Here is a 15,870-nt window from a genome sequence, read left to right as displayed (position 1 = left end):
CATTTTTGACAGGAAACCATTAAGTAAATCTCAATGCATACTTTTCCAATTAGTTATCCATCTACTTCGGTTTTGTCTAGCTTAGTTTCTCCAGATTTTTTCCTATCTGAGTGTGGGAAATCTTTATCAACAGAGAGAATTTAAAAGATCTGCATGCCTCTGTACTGATAAGTTCGATCTCTTCTAGGAAATGTTTATTGTTTACTAATTCCATCTTTCTCCTTTAAGCAACCTGCTTACTTTTCTCTGTATTTGCCTTTTTTAAATTTTAGTAGGGAAAAAAGTTATTTGATCTATACTCTTGTGACCCTTTCCTATAAAGCCCAAGCTCATCTAAGCCCACTCTAAAGTGAGAACCAGTGATGATCCCAGTATGGCCACTGCTGGAATGTCACTGAACACAGCAGGCTGAGTAAATTATTTTTACAGTACATGAACAGAAGCAGGGATCTAACATGGAACTAAGGGAAGAGGAGTGTTATCTGAAGATTACTTCTCCTCTTGGGGTGATGCTGTGGAGATGTTGTTAGCAGCTCTGATCAAATAAAGCACTCTGACATGGTAAACAGCAGGTGAAAGTGCTCACAGACCAACAGGGGCAGCTTTGAACAGGACAGGTCTGTGTGTGCTTCCAGGCATCCCTTGGGAATGCATTGAGCTATTGGCACTCTTACCTTCAGCGTCCAAAATAACCTTTGTAGCATGTTCGTGGGGAGAAAAAAAAATACCTGTGTGGAATGAGAATCACACTGTGCAAAAGAATAAAGGAAATGTGTTGAGCATTCAAATTGCCTGCTTGGTGTAGCAGCAGAGAAAAGCTGAGCTGAAGAGCTGTTGGAGAGCCAAGGCAGTTTCAAGAGGAACAGTGCTGTTCTGCCTGGATAAACAGTTCAGTCTACCTCATATTGAATGGTGTTGTGAGACTTTGTAGTTCAATGGTCAGATTGCCATGACAAATCCATGGATGGTACAAAAAGGATAACTTCTCCCTTCTGTTTTGTTGCTGCTCATTTTGCTATTAAGAGGAGCTGGTGTGCATTAAGCTAATAAGGTTCATCTGGGGCACTGTGTATTTCTGTAATATGTTGTACCTATCAAAATGCAGAAGAAAGTCACAGAAGTAAGGGTGGTCAGCTGCATAGTAACAGGGGGTTTTTAAGTGATCTGCTCAAATTTAGCAAATAAACACCTGGTTTAACTGTTTTACCACCCTGTTACCTTTTTTGAAGTATGAGCCAATATTACTTGCTGCTTTAGTTTAATGATAGATGGGAAGGGTGTTGAGGTGCTCAAGGACAGCAGCTGTGCTTCCAACTCCCATCTGTGCTGTCAGGGTGGTAGAAGAGATCAAACATGGGAACTGCTCAGTGTGGGTAAAGAGATGTGAGAAGTGTTGTTTGATGGGTGTGAGCTGTTGCTGAAATGGATTTACAGTTCAGGGTCTGATGTCTGATGCTTCTCCTTTCTCTTCTAGGGTGACGACTTCAGGAGTAATGGAGGGCATGAAGAAAGTCAAGAAAGTGGTGAATGGTTCAGCAGAGCCTCAGGGCGAATGGGAAAGCACAGCATGATGGACTGGACTAAGGCAGCACTTTCAGAGAAACTTTTTTAATTTATTAATATTACTCTCAGTGGAAAGGGAGCAACTTGCACTCCCCACCACTGAAACTGCAGAGTGGGGTGTGGCTAGGGAGAGCAAAGCAGTGCAGAAATATAACAATTCCTTTGATCATAAGAAAATGGGATCTCCTGGTACCTGCAAGGAGTGTGAAGCTTTCCTAGGGATTTTGGGTAGCTTTTTTCCCCCCTTTCTGGATCGGTTCTTTATTCTGAATTGTTGCGTTCCTCAGAATGTGTAATACTAATGTGAAGAGGGATCTTCAGTGTGTATGTAAAGAATATATTTTATATAATGCTTATATATATACACACACACACACTTGCTTTGTAACATGAATGCTGGGACTTGCAAAGCCTGTCAGAAGGTGGGAAAAGAAGATAAAGACATGTAAGTATTTTTTTTTTCTTTTTATAAACTCTCCTTTTGGCTTGGATGGAACATTGCAAAACAAATGGATAGGAACAACTGCAGTTATTTGAGAGACTGAACGGGTATTGGATCAGATGACTTCTGCCACTGCTCATGCAAGTGGGAAAGGTGATAAGTATCTTGTCTTATGCCTGCAGGTGTCCACCTGAATGTGTCAGGTTTTCAGATGTGTTGCTATACAGGAAATGAGTGACTATTCTCCATTAAAGCACTAAGCCCATAGTGCAATAAGCATTTATGTACATTCTCCACTGTCCATGGAGTTGCTCTTGACTCACCCCCACCTGACAAGAAGTACACAAGAGATGTAAGACTGATGCTTGCTTTTTAGGGGTCTGCCTAAATGTTTATTTTCAAGCTGTGACCCAGAGCACATTGGTTTGCTTCATAAAATATTTTCAAGGTATTTCAAAAGTCACTCCTTTCTGGCACAGTATAAACAGTACCAGACTCTCCAGTGGAAATTTGTCTAGCCATTTTACTGCAGCATAAATCTCTGGTTCACAGTTACTCTTGAGTTACTGGGCCACTCTGGATGGCTATTTGTACCTCTCTGGCTGTGTGGGATTAACAGCACTGCTGTTTGAGATGAGCTGAACTGGCCAAAGTGGTATTGCCATCAAAACCAGGCAACTATAACTCCCAGTCCTAAATGTTTTGGGGTTTTTTTGTCAGGAGAGGAGAAGATTATGACCAGAACCTCGATGCAGAGGAATATGGAATCCTTGACTGTTAGCTGCAGACTTGCAGTGGAGTCTTAACAGACACATTCCAAAATGCCACGTGTGTTTTCTCTGTAGTCCCTGGGGTTGTCAGTAGGGCAGTTGGTGTCCAGAGCTGTAGTAGTGAAAATGGGTGCTCATCTGGGAGAGGATGGAAGTGGCTCACTGGTGGAATGAGGATTAGCTTTAACAAAAATAAATCAGCTGTAGGTCACTGACCCACTGAAGCCTTAATATTCATGCAGACACACTGACATGTGGTGCTGAGGAGCCAAGTGCTTCTGCCAGGGTGTCAGGGAGAGGCATCAGCAGAGCTCTGGATGTGCCAGCATCGCTTACAGACTTGTTCAGGAATTGGTTTTATTTTAGTCTGCAAGCTGAGAAGGAGGATTTCCTCCAGAATCTTGAGCCACTTCCTCATTCCTGAGCAGGGATTGTGGAGCTCTTGGGGAGCTGTCTGCACCAAGCCTTGCTATTTGAGGAGCAGCATCCCCTTCCCCCATTGCCACTTCTTTTCCCAGGTGTTGGTTCTATGCACCATGGAGGTGGTAGAAACAGATCTACCTGCTTTGATACCTGGAACTGCTTTCTCTTCAGATGAAGCACAAGAAGAAGAGCATCTGTCTCTGGCTGCAGAATCCTCTTTTGTTTTCCTCCTCAGCTGTAACTTCACAGTTATCCCAGCAGTGATGGTTTGACTTTGCTGTCATTGCCTTGCAGTGAGACAGTTTTAGTGAGGAGAGATCCTGTACCACTGGAAAGGCTGTTTGGTGACCTATGGGCCTTTAGGCCTTCTGGAGGAAGAAATCTACGTATTTAGCCTGAAGTGTGAGAAATTGGATCATAAACACATGCAGTCCCAGCTCTTACATTTAAATGCAATACCTGGAAAAACTTATCCTCTGCAGTTACTCTATCCCTTGTGATTCCCTGCATCCAAAGGGCTGCTCAAACAGGCTGTAAAGTTTGTTCAGAGAAGCCCACTGAAGTCTTGAAGTGTGTTGGCACTGAGGTATGTAAGGGATAAGGAACAAAGTGCATCTGGACAATGCTATTCTGGAGCCTGTTAATCCTTTTGTGAATGAGATGTGAAATTGTCATAGGTGTGGCATTTCACCCAGAACCACGAGGGCTGTGCTGTAATCCCAGGGAATGCTGAGCTGGTTCCAAACAGCTGCCTGTTCCATACCTGAGCACCAATGGAGTTGACAACTTGGCAAGTGCTGTTACCTTAGTCTCAGGTTTTGTTTGGTTTTTTTTTAATATGCACTTTTTTTGCTAAAGTTGCATATGGTGTAGGTTTATCTGCCAAGTCCCTGGCTCACCAGTCAAAGGCCAAAAAATGGGTCATTTCTTTTTGTCTTGGCATGAAAACCTACAGCAGTATTCTGGAAGTTTTACAAGAGCTTTTTCCAAGTTCAGCCCTGAGCTTCAGCAGTCAGCTCCACAACCAGCTTCTGCTGGTGCTTTTCACAGGATGCCAAGCAGCAGGAAATGGTCAGACCTGAGCATTAGGAAGGGAAATCAAAGTCATGGACAAGTCAAAACCCAAAAGATTCTTATTGTGGCCATTTCCAAAATGAATTTTCTCTGGTGCAATTCCTTGGATCAGGACAGAAAGCCTGTCTTGATGGATGGGATGGCAGCTGGGAAGTTGGAGGGTGGAGGGGATAGCTGCAGTTCTGCTTTTCTCCAGCACAGCTGGTGCTGCACTGCAAATCATCAAAGACAGGACTACTCCCTCCCCTCCTTCCCAGGCAAACCCACAGCTGCATGACTGGCACTGCATAACTCCAGGGCTAGTGGAGTGCAGCAGCTTGGAGCTCCCCAGGCAGGATAATCAGTGCTTGCCTTTCACTTGCTGATGGCTGTTTATCTGGTAGGAAGCTCTGCCTCTCACAGGGAGGGAAGTAGAGGAGCTGTTGTGGATTACAGGTCGTTTAGGGATGTGCAGCTTTGCTTCCCTGCTTTTACTGAAGTGAGGAGCTGAAGCAATCGCCAACAGTACCCAGCAGCAGAGTGGCAGGAGTCCTGGAACACCAGGTCTGCTGCAATGGGAATAAATGGTTTGAATGCTTTCCTGTATGCTGCTGCAACTGAGCACTCAGTCCCCTCTGCAAACAAAAACGAGATTGGTTCAGTCTTCACTTTAATGCAGGTTATGCCCCAGTAAATCCCTGTGGATGCTGACATGCACATGCCACTGCTGCACTCCTCCTTCAGCTGCTCAGCAGGCTGTCTTCCAGAGGAAGCCTCCTTGCAGCGCAACTGCCAGACTCTTGCATTCTTCAGGCTGGAAAATGTTTTCCTTGATGGTTCATCAAGAGACATACTAAAAGAAAGCAAGACATAATGGGGTCATGTGGAACAGTGCTGCTGCCTGCTCGGAGTGGAGCAGTTGGAGTTGAAGAAGCCACATGCTGTCCTGTTAAGATGCTCTTTCATGTTGTTGTCTAACTGGGTGTGTTGTGATGTGTGCAGTGCATTGTTCAGTGTTTCTCTCCAGCTCAGTGCCCTGATCCTGGATTTCCATGCTGGCATGCCCTGGGAGAGCATGTTGTAAAAATTTGCTGCATTGCAGCATTTTGTCTGGAGCTCCTAGTGTGGAAGATGTATTTTCTCTAAGCTGAGTGGACTCTCTCTGGCATGAGTGTGCATCCACCATGTGTCCTTGGGCACTGTAGCATTCCTTCTGGCCGTGAAAGGCCATATCCTGATCACTCCAGTGTGCACATCTGGTGCAAGTCCTGTAGAAGATTTTTTGTGTTAAGTCTTTTTTTTCTTACCGTGTGTTCCTCTTAGAGAAAAGTAGCTGAGCCACTGACAATCAAATGGATGAGAAGGGAGGGGATTTTGTTGTTTATTTGAAAACTGCCCAATTTGAAGCAAATACTGGGTACTGTAGGCTCTATTGAGCTCTGAGAACTGGAGTTCTCTAGTTATTAAGGAGAGGGAAGGGAATCTTTCTTCCTTTAGCCTACTTGGTTTGTCTCCTTCGATTTGGCCTGTCATGCTAGCTAACAGATTGCTGTCACTTTACAGAAGATGTTTTATAGCTCCTGTGTTATGGTCTGTGCTTCAGTCATAGTGCACGTCCCCATTTTTCACCTGTGTACAAAGAGTGAGGAGCTGGGGTCTGCAGGAGTGGGAGGTGCAGTGAGGTTTGAACATAGTGGGACTCACACTGAAACTGTGACCTGGTGTGTAGTGTCAGTAGCCTCAATGTTTCATGAAAGCTGAGGTGGTGCTGCCCAGAGACACTTGACCAATGTTTCTTTGTGTTCCCTGGGGCTGATACGCTGTAAAACGTTCTAAATTGAATTAATTTGGCTTATTTTTTGTAGCTGCTGGATACAATACTTTTGGGCTGATTAATCACTTTTCCTTAGCAATGTGGGGAAGCTGTGCATTTTCTCTTTGTAGTATCTTGCCTGGATATAGCAATGATCCAGTGAGAGCTGCATATGATCTGTGCTCCCAAGTGGCTGGAACAGGATGTAGGAAAATACCAGTACTCAGGTGTTGAGTGGTGTAGGAAGAAAGTGGCTGAGAAAAGAGTCACTCCTTTATAGGCTGACTGGCTCAAGAACCCATTTATGTTTTGACTGCAGCAATCCTCTAGAAAGGACAATTCTTAATAAATATTTCCCTGTGGGATTTCACTCAGTGTTCTGCTCTCTGTGTACTAAAGTAGAGTCCGACCTCAACATCATCAGAAGCACTTCATCCTGTAGCCAGTGGAGCTGGTACCTGCTCTGTTAAAACAGAGTATGGGTCTAAATAGCTTCCTTGCCCTTTAGGAACTATTAATAATTAATTCTAGATCCTCTTGTGTCATTAAGCAGCTTTAGGGCACCTTGTACAATGTAGCTTTGAATTCATTTAGTAAATGACCTCCAGAAGAACTAAAAAAGACTTTTCTGTGTACAGCAGTGTTCAGTTCTTGGGGTTTTGGTGACCTGTAAATATCCTATTTCTCAGTCCCTGTTCAGATGTAAAAATGGATTTTTTTTTTTCAGTATTTTTTTAAACTTTATTAAAAGAACAATAAACAGTATTTGAAGAGAAGCAAGGTAGAGACAAGTCAGGACAGTCTGTGTAACTTGGTTTCCCTGCTGTGATGCAAATGTGTAAAATAAAGATTGACCAGAAAGAAGTTTTTAATGCATCTCATTTTCTCCTTCTGAACTGCCAGCAGCCAAGCTGACCTATTGATCCCAAAGTCTGCATTTCCCTCTGCTCAATTTCTGTTTCCATCCATCAACATCTGCATCATGGATACAGGGCCAAATCACAAAACCTGTGTGGAAGACTTCTTTTGAAGGGAAAAGCTTTCCTGTCAGAGACCCAGTGAGGTTCACTGAAGTGCCTTTTCTTGAGCTCCAGCTACTGGAGCTGTGCTTGTGTGTGCCCAGCTGCTCTTTTAGGTTTGTAAGCTGAACTTAGGCAGTGTTTGTGGGCTGAGTCTTGAACAAAAGTGTTTCTCCCAGCCCTGTGTCTCCTGCAGTCTCGGGCAGGCAGGAATTCAGGAGCATCCGGGCTTGTTGCTGCTCTCCAGCCCTGTGGTCTGTGTGTTCTCTGGTGTCAGTTTGCCAGGTGAGGGCAGACAAGGAGCTGATGCTCTGAACCTTGGTGTCCAGATACAAATTAAGAATAGAAGCTTACTTTTAAAGTAATATCTTTGGTGGATCTGGCCACACTATCTCAGAGGGGCAAGTCCTTGGTCTATTTTAAGTTAGACTGATGGTGATTTGGGATGCCTGTAGTTGTGCTCTTCCTGAGGTGTGGGGATCTAACCTTGCATTTCAATTCTGCAAACTGGTTGGGTTGGAAGGGATGAGGAGGGCACAGTATTCCTGTGAAGTGTTCTTCCTGATAATCCCTCATCCCTCAAAAGCATATGTCCTTCAGCACGAAATTCCAGTCTTCAAGATGTTTCTTACAGTTCAGCCTGTGGTTCTCATCCTAGCACCGAGGGGTAATGCCAGAAATAGCCTCTCTTCTCTACCCTGCACCTCCCAAGCAGCCAGTTCTGCATTGCCTCAAGCCTCTGGGTGGGTGGGTGGTGTTTTACCAGGGAGCTAAACTATAAAAAGTACTTGGAATTTGGATTTCCTAATACCTTACTGTAGGTTAGAACAAACATTCCTGATGCAGGTGGTCACTGATTGTTGCACTGGAGTAGCCTAAGTCTCTTTAATGTGGGTTTCTCCAAACTGAATATCCTCTGCATATTCTGTCTGTTGTGTATTTGGCCTTAAAACATTCCTCCTTGGCATTCCCTGACAGCAGCTGAGACTCATCCCCCAGAGCTGCCTGCACTCAGCCAAAAAGGAAAGGTGAAATGTTAAGGGTGGAGTGAGTAAGGTGGGACTGAATTGTGGGAACACTCACTTGTGAAGGAGACCAAATGAAGTTATCAGTGGAAAAATTGATTCCTGACCATTTTCTCCAAGGAGACACAAAGAAGAGCGCCCAGTATTTGAAGTCTATTGCAAGCAGAGGTCATCTGGCAGACTTACACAGGGAGCAGAAGAAACAAAATCAGAGCTAACAAAACTTTCCTCTGTGTTCTGTGTTTGGATGTAATTTTGTAGGTGTTTTACTGCCCAGGGGAGATAAATTGTTCTACCTGCACAAAGGTTTTTCTTCCAGTGTGTGAAATCCCCAGCTGTCTGATCATTTGCAGCTCCTCATTGCAGTCCTGGCTGCCTGCTGTCAGTGCTTTTGCTCGAGCAAGGTTATCTTCGTGACTGCAAAGAGCTGCCTTCTCCTTAAATCTGCTTTTGCCTTCCTTTGTTTTCTGACTGACAGGCTCTAATGAGGGGAGAGTGTTGTAGTGCCCTGTATAGTGAGTGGTCAATAAAAACCAAATTGCTTTGTACAGCAGAGGTAATAACACAGCTTGTTATTGGCACAGCTGATCCTGATATTGGGGCCCTTGGTAAGGAGACAAGGGCTTTCTTCTGTCTCAAGTAGTAAAAAGTGCACATCATCCACTCCTTTTCTCCCCTCTCATCCATGGAAAATGGTAATTGGGAGTGACAGTGCTTTGTTGTGGCTCTTCTCCCCCGTGGGATATTTTCTGTGGGGTGGCTGAGACACACTACATGAGATGGCTCTTGTATTCCTGAAAAAAAATAAACAGGTACGTGAGGTGAGGTTGTTACAGGGGTGGCAGGTGGAATAGGTGAGGATTGAAATGGAAGAGGCAGCGTGAAATTCCTTTTACTGCTCCCTCTTGGGGTGATTGTGCTGAGCTTGGCAAGAGCATCCTTGAGGAAAGGAGCAGTTAAAACATGGGTTACATAAAAGTGTAGCAGTAAGTTTGGGGGGTTTTAGTCCCTGAGGACGTTGCTCTGGGGTGCAGATCTTCTATATGCCTTCAGTCCTGAGTCATTTGGGTAAGGTGTCACAATATCCCCTCAATATCCCATCTCCTGCTGCTCCCTGAGCATGCACCCACTGCTTACCTGCAGGTGTGGAAGGGTCACTGTCAGTGCTCCAGCTGCTTCTTCCCTCAGCTGCTCAGGATCTTTGTTCTGCAGGAGCTCTGTGAAGCTGGAAGGAATCCTCCACCCAGCACAGCTGTGAAGGTATTGATCTGTCCCTCCCAGGAGAAGCCAAACTTGTTCATGTTGGGCTAGATCTCATACCAGGAGGCAGTAGCCAAATTGGAGAGGCTACAAAGAGCAGCTGCATTGACTGAGATGAAGGAATTGGGCAATGGCAGAAGATTTCAAGAATTAAAGCTGTAAACCTGTCTAAGTGATGATTAAAGAAAGCCAAGAAGATGTAGCTCAGTACAAAATGGCTGCATGGGGGAAACCCACAGAAATGGGTTTGGAATTAGTGTGGCTGAAGGCTGAGCTGTGGAGAGGTTGAGATGTAATGAAAGCAGAGGAAAACAAGATGTTAGGAGAAACCTTTTGCCAATGAGTTTGGCTGCAAACAATCTCCCTGGAGAAAAGGAGGCAGTTCTGTGTTGTTTTAGATAATCAACACTAGGCTGGACAAATCATTGCTAAATACACTGCAGGGAATGACCCCTTGTCAGCTGTGAGCTGGATGAAATGCCTGGCTCAGCCAATTTCCATTTGCTTATCTCAGTGGGAAATATATTGCATGCATAATTCCTGGTTTGGGGGTTCATTTTAGTTTTACTGTTAAACCTCATAGATGCCGTGAGTGAGCCTGGCTGCTCCATAGGAGGAACACGTTGAAATGAAGCTGCTTGGTGTGTGCCCTAATCTGTATTCTGAGTCAGTCAGGGTTTTAACTGTTGCTGCAAAATCTGAGCAGAAATATCTGCTGGGATTTACCAAACACACAATGCCTGAGTGTTGCCATGAATCAGAGCAGCCTTATGGGAGGCAACAATTCAAACTCTTAAACAGCAACAAAATTTGAAGAATAGGTACAGGTCGATCAGCTTGATTTTTGTATGTTTGAATGGTTTGGAGGATTGTTGTGTTGTTTGATTTTGTTTGGTTTGGTTTTTACGACTGCAGGGCAGGATTTGGGTGGGCAGACATCACCGCTGACTGCACAGTTTGCTTACAAAGCTTGCTCAAGAGACTTGTGTCTTGTCTTAAAACCAGAGCAGGTCAGCACCAGCTGCCCCAGCCTCCACATGGCCTCAGCAGACAGACCCCAGGCACCGAGGGGCTGATGCATGAGTATTCCAGGGACTGATTTCTGTCTGGTTTGTGGTGTGAAGCCCACCACCACACCATTCCCTGTGCCCTCTGCAGGCTCAGAGCTCAGCACGGAACAGACACTGAGCTGCCTTCAGAGCAAACATCTGGGCAGGATCACAGAAGAGCTGGAAGCCACGTGACTTCCCTTTATTTTGAAGGTTCTTATAAATATGTATGTTTTGTAAAAGCTCTGTTCTGCTCCAAACCTCAGTCTTTCAGATTTAAGGACACTTCTCTCACAGATGTGGGGTTTGTTATTAAAACCCTCCTGCTGAAGCTTGGCAGCAGACCTGGTGAGCAGTGCTCAAGTCACCTGCAGTGGGTGGAGAGCAATGTGGAGAACAGCTTCTCCAGCCCCTTTTCCAGCCCTGAGGGTGCCGGTGGATGCTGCCGGGAGTCTTTGCTGCAAAATGCTACTGCTGCCTCTGTGACTGTGATCTTATCTCACCCAGACAAAGTGCACAGCACTCCTCGGTTGTCCTTACAAGGAGCCTTTTCAGTCTGTCTGGAATCAAGCATTGGCTCAAGGTGGCTGGGCTGAGCTCTGCAGGACGAGGACGGCAGGAGCAGAACAAGGGTGATTTCCCACTTGCCAGCCGGAATTTGTGATGTGCCACGAAAGAAGATCGAAGGAAGATCCACAAAACCTCGTCCTGCTTGGCTTTGTCTCAGCCCAGGGCTGCCTGCAAACTGCAGGCAAGGGGAGAACAGCTGATGAGTTCACCACAGCCACCCTTCCCGGGTTCCTACATTAGCATAACAATTACAGCCCCGGAGGCTGTAAAGAGAATACAGGCTTTAAAAAATAAACTAGAATTTAACAGAAAAATTAATAGCGTAGCAAATTGTAACACTGAGCGCGCCGGCTGCGTGTCAGTCTCGAGCGACAGCTGTACGTGCAAGCCTTGGCACAGTTTGATTTCCAGACCTTCCGCTGCATTTGGCCATCATTTCAATATCTACACTTCCATTTCCTGGGGAAAGAGCCTGCAGGGCACCATTCCTGCTGCCGCTTTCCCCAAAAACCTGGAGTGTTTTGTGTCTATTGAGTTTCTCTGCAGCCATGTGATGTATTGGCATTAAAATGCTGCGCGATGGAAATTAATTTAGGGCAATGCTAGCCATTAGAGCCTCTGTTGTCTGAATCTTGGAGTGTTTTGGGTTATAAATCTTGATTTTTTTTTTTGAGGGCTTTCTTATTTAGTCATATATAGCTCGGCTATCAAAGCAGTTGGTAAATGCCAGCACTGGGTGCTTGCTGCGACCTGCAGTGATACCAGGGGCGAAGCAAGAGCAGCTCACTCACATCTTGTCAAGCACAAAACAGCTCCAGGAACAGCCTGGCTGGTGAGCTGGAAGCTCTGGAGTCCCGTTGAACGCTGCTCACAGTCTTGAGCTGATCCGTATGTAAAATGGTTGCAATCCGAGATGCGGGTGATGCCTGGGAAGCCGAGGGTGTCCCCAGGAAGAGCTGATGCATTCCTGTGCTTGTGGTTTTTGAACCAGGATGTTGAACTCACTCTAATGGCATTTTTTTTTTTTTTCAAACCCTCTGGAAAAGCAGCTATTTTGGTGGCTCTCTGTGCCAGCGGTGACCATGGCTTGTCTGGGGGAGCAGCCAGCATTGATGCCAATAATTCCTTTGGCTCTTTTTCTGACTGAGTCAGATCACTCAAGCATTAACCTTAAAATAGCAACTATTTTTGTAGTTGATATAATTAATCTCCTCTGTGTGTATGTTCCTTCCCTGTTCCAGGCTCTGATGCTTCACCACTCCCCTGCTGACCCACTCCTGCTTTGGCACAAGAAAACTCTGAGCAAAACTTGGCTTTTCCACAAAAAAAAGCACGAACTACAGGCTGTGTGTGCTCTGCTCCGTGAGTTCACTGCCAGGCTGGTGTCTCCAGTCACAGATTCCTCGCTCATGTGGTCTGTTGGTTTTGGAGCATCCTTTCGATCTGCTTTTGGGTGGGTGGATGTGGAAGGGGGATGTTCACAAGCTGCCAGGACTGGAGGTGACACTGGCCAAAAGACAACTGTGATGGATGGGTGGGTGGGTGTGTGGGTTTCGTGATGCAGTAGGAAAAAGCGGTTTGGAGGAAGCCTGAAGCCTGAGCGGACCCCGTGTGGTGCCTCGTCCAGCCCTGGGAAGAGGAGGAGCGAGGAAGGGGATGGGATGGGCTAACCAGAGTCCATCCCCTGCCTCTCTTCTCCCTTTCCTGGGGCAGCTCCTGCGTCAAAGCACATCTAAGAGTGCAAGCGTGCCATACTGGATACTTCCCCATCCCCAACCTCCCACCCCACAAACAGCTCCAGCCGTGCCCAAGGTGGGATTCAGTGGGTGCTGTGATTGGGCTGTGTGACACCAGTGATTTTTTAGGTCTGAGCACATCAGTGAGGAGGATGAAGGGGGAAAGAAAATACCATTTGTGATGAAGCACAGAGTGAGCACAGGGACTGGAACAGTCTGCACCTCGCTGCTTGCATGCAGTGCTATTCCCGCGAGGCAGCTGCAATCCTGGCAATTAAATCAGGAAGGATGCATTGGGGAAAACCCCCGTGATGGCGTCTGAGATGCTGATTAAATATGCACAGCCTGGTGAGCCCACGTGGAACAAATGGCTGCGTGGCTGAGCCTGACAGACTCTCTGTGTCCTGGGCAAAAAGAACTCCGGGGTTTTATTAAACACTTTCAAGTAGTTACCTGAGAAAGGAAAAGCTTTCTGCAGACACACACTCGACTGTGCAGCCCACACAGCTCCCAGCTTTTACAGTCAGAACGTGCAGCATCGGATCCATCCCAACCTCCAGTGCTGGCGTAGCAGGAGGGGTGACAGCTTCCCTTGGAGCAGGAACCCGCTCTGACCACGGCAGCAGCAGCAAATATTGCCCAGGGACTGCTCATTTCCATGGCTGCACTGCGTGGATCAGACAGCGGAAGCCCTGCAAGCACACGCTGCTTAATCAAAAAGCCAGCCCGGGTCAGGGTTGGGCTGGCTCTGAGCTTGTCCTGCAGTTGCTGGTGGTGGGAGATGTGAGCAGTGCCTCAGGTCTGTCTTGGAAGAGAAAGCCAGGGGGATTTAAAAAACAAAACTACTCTCCAAGGACTGGCCTGCAGTGGATTTTCCTCTGAGCAAACAACCCAGCTCCTTCCCGGGCACACTGACCACATTCAGCTGGGCACGATTGTTTTGTGTCCCAGTTGCTGTTCAGATTTCAATCCTGTCAGCCCCAGGAGTTTTTCCAGGCTTGGGCTGTGTTTCTCTGCCTGTAGAAATGTCACTTCATTCTAGAAAATGTCACTAGAGTTTTTATTTAAACAATAATAGGGTTAAAGCTAATAATTGGGAAGTGAAAGTGAGTGGAAAGTGAGTGCATAGTTTCTGATTACTTTTCTCCTCTCGTCTGTGTGATTAGAGTTCTCTCCTCAGCGTTTCACATGATGGAGGCAGGGTAGAGTTTTAAATAGAATTAAATCCTTTCAACATCAGTTTTGCAGCAGCAGAGGAGCCTGTGCTAGAATGCCTGTGCTGTGCAGGGAAGGTTTGGAACCTCACTGGACCCCCAGCCGGGCACTGACAGGTCATGCTCTGCACACAAAAGGACACCCCTGCTGTGATGTGGTTACAGCCCAGGGAGCACAGATGAAGGGAAATACTGCAAAAATTAGAGTTTTGCTGATGGGCAGCAAAGAGGAGGCTACACAGGATGTTTTTCCAGCACATTTTGGGGGCTAGACTGGAATCTGCTGAGGCCTGTTGGAGTCGCAGGCAGGTCTTTGTCCCTAAAAGCCATGCAGATGCTGGAAGTGACTGGGAGGGATGCTGGAGGGGAGACACGGCCTCACAGAGCTCTGGCTGCCACGTGCTGCCAATCCCCTGTGCTCAGTGCCATCCCTCCAGCTCATCCCCCAGGCTGTGCCACTGCTGGGACATGGTGATGGTGTTTTTATCCTCTTCTGCCTTAATGAGCTCGTTTGTGTGAGGCTGGGTAATGGAGGACAAGGCATTTTAGAAACATCCACTTGGGGAATGTATCCCTGGAGAAGTGAGTGTCAGGCAACGTTTGGCTGGTTAAAAACAATAAAGGTGCAAAGAGCAGTGCTGTGTCAGCTGTGCTCCTCTGTGTCCTCTGCAAACAGCCCGTGTGTGTTTTGTTGGGCTCTCCACAGCCTCACAGACAGGTTTTGCTGTATCCAGGCACAGATTTTCCCTCCTCTTTGGCTGCTACCATGGGAGTCCAGGCATGCCCAGGCAGCTCCAGCAGGGCCCTCATTGCAACACAGGCAGGAAGAAAACTGTGTTTATCGTGTGCATCGGTACAGCTAATGACTGCACACAGACACCGAGCTCTTGTGGAGGCACAAAGCCCTGCATGGGTTTGAGGTGGGGAAAAGCTGGGTGCTGCTGCTTTTAGCACTTGTATGGTTTCCTGGCTGCACCACAAACCTGCTGTAGGTTGAATCTGTGGGGCTTTTGAAGTGATTTAACTTCATCTCTCTACGTACACATTGCAGAGAGTGAATGAAGGCGCAGTGGAACCCTAGTGTAAAAGAATGGTAGAATCACAGAAGGGTTTGGGTTGGAAGGGACCTTAAAGATCATTTAGTCCAGCCCTCTTTCCAGGCAGGGTGACCTTCCACTAAACCAGATTGCTCAGAGCCCCATCCTGGCCTTGATCACTTCCAGGGATGGGGCAGCCACAGCTTCTTTGGGAAACCTGTGCAAGGGCCTCACCACCCTCAGAGAGAAGAATTTCTTCCTGATACCTAATCTAAACCCTGCCCCCTGTCAGTGTGAAGCCATTCCCCCCTCATCCTAGCCCTTCATGACCTTGTCCAAAGTCCCTCTCCAGCTCTCCTGGGCCCCTTTAGGCACTGAAAGGGGCTCTAAGGTATTCACAGAGCCTTCTCTTCCCCAGATTGAACAAACCCAGCTCTCAGCCTGAACATCCTGAGTTGAAAGGGACTCACATGGATCTGACTCCTTCACGTGGGGAACAGACCCCTCTTCATCTGGGGAACCCAGGGGCTGGAAAATGCTTCTACAACTGGAGGTGTTGATGTCCCACCAAGGTCACCCCCAGACTCCGACCTCAGCCTTGCCCCAGGCTCTGTGTTCCCACCGCCAGCTCCCCTTCTCCTCATCCCCCCGCTGCCCATCAGCCCCCCCCAGCAGGACCCCGATTCCCGACATTTCCCTCCGAGTGCTTCCGCCGATCCCTGCGGGGCGGCTCGGGGGGGTCCCGGCGGCGGGGGCCGCTCTGGAATCCCCCTCCCTGCGGGGTCCTCCCGCCACTGGGAGCGGCGGGGCCGTGCCGGAGCCCCCTCCCCATCCCCATCCCCATCCCGCTCCCGCAGCGCGGGGCGGGGCGCGCCGCCCCCCCGCCCCTCCGCGCC

The 15,870-nt window shown here is 47.3% G+C and overlaps 1 protein-coding gene across 1 annotated transcript in view; it reads left to right on the top strand.

The window, feature by feature from the left end:
* GPR107 (G protein-coupled receptor 107) overlaps nucleotides 1-6,434 on the top strand; it is a 37,015-nt gene extending 30,581 nt beyond the window's left edge. Inside the window, exon 18 of the mRNA XM_053961884.1 lies at nucleotides 1,475-6,434. Coding sequence (XP_053817859.1) covers nucleotides 1,475-1,571 — 97 coding nt within the window. The 3' untranslated portion in view covers nucleotides 1,572-6,434. The remainder of the gene's footprint in view (nucleotides 1-1,474) is intronic.
* The last annotated feature ends 9,436 nt before the right edge of the window (nucleotides 6,435-15,870 follow it).

This window comes from Vidua chalybeata, chromosome 21, assembly GCF_026979565.1.
Source record: "Vidua chalybeata isolate OUT-0048 chromosome 21, bVidCha1 merged haplotype, whole genome shotgun sequence".
Taxonomy (NCBI): domain Eukaryota; kingdom Metazoa; phylum Chordata; class Aves; order Passeriformes; family Viduidae; genus Vidua; species Vidua chalybeata.
This window is presented reverse-complemented; position numbering and strand designations above follow the sequence as displayed.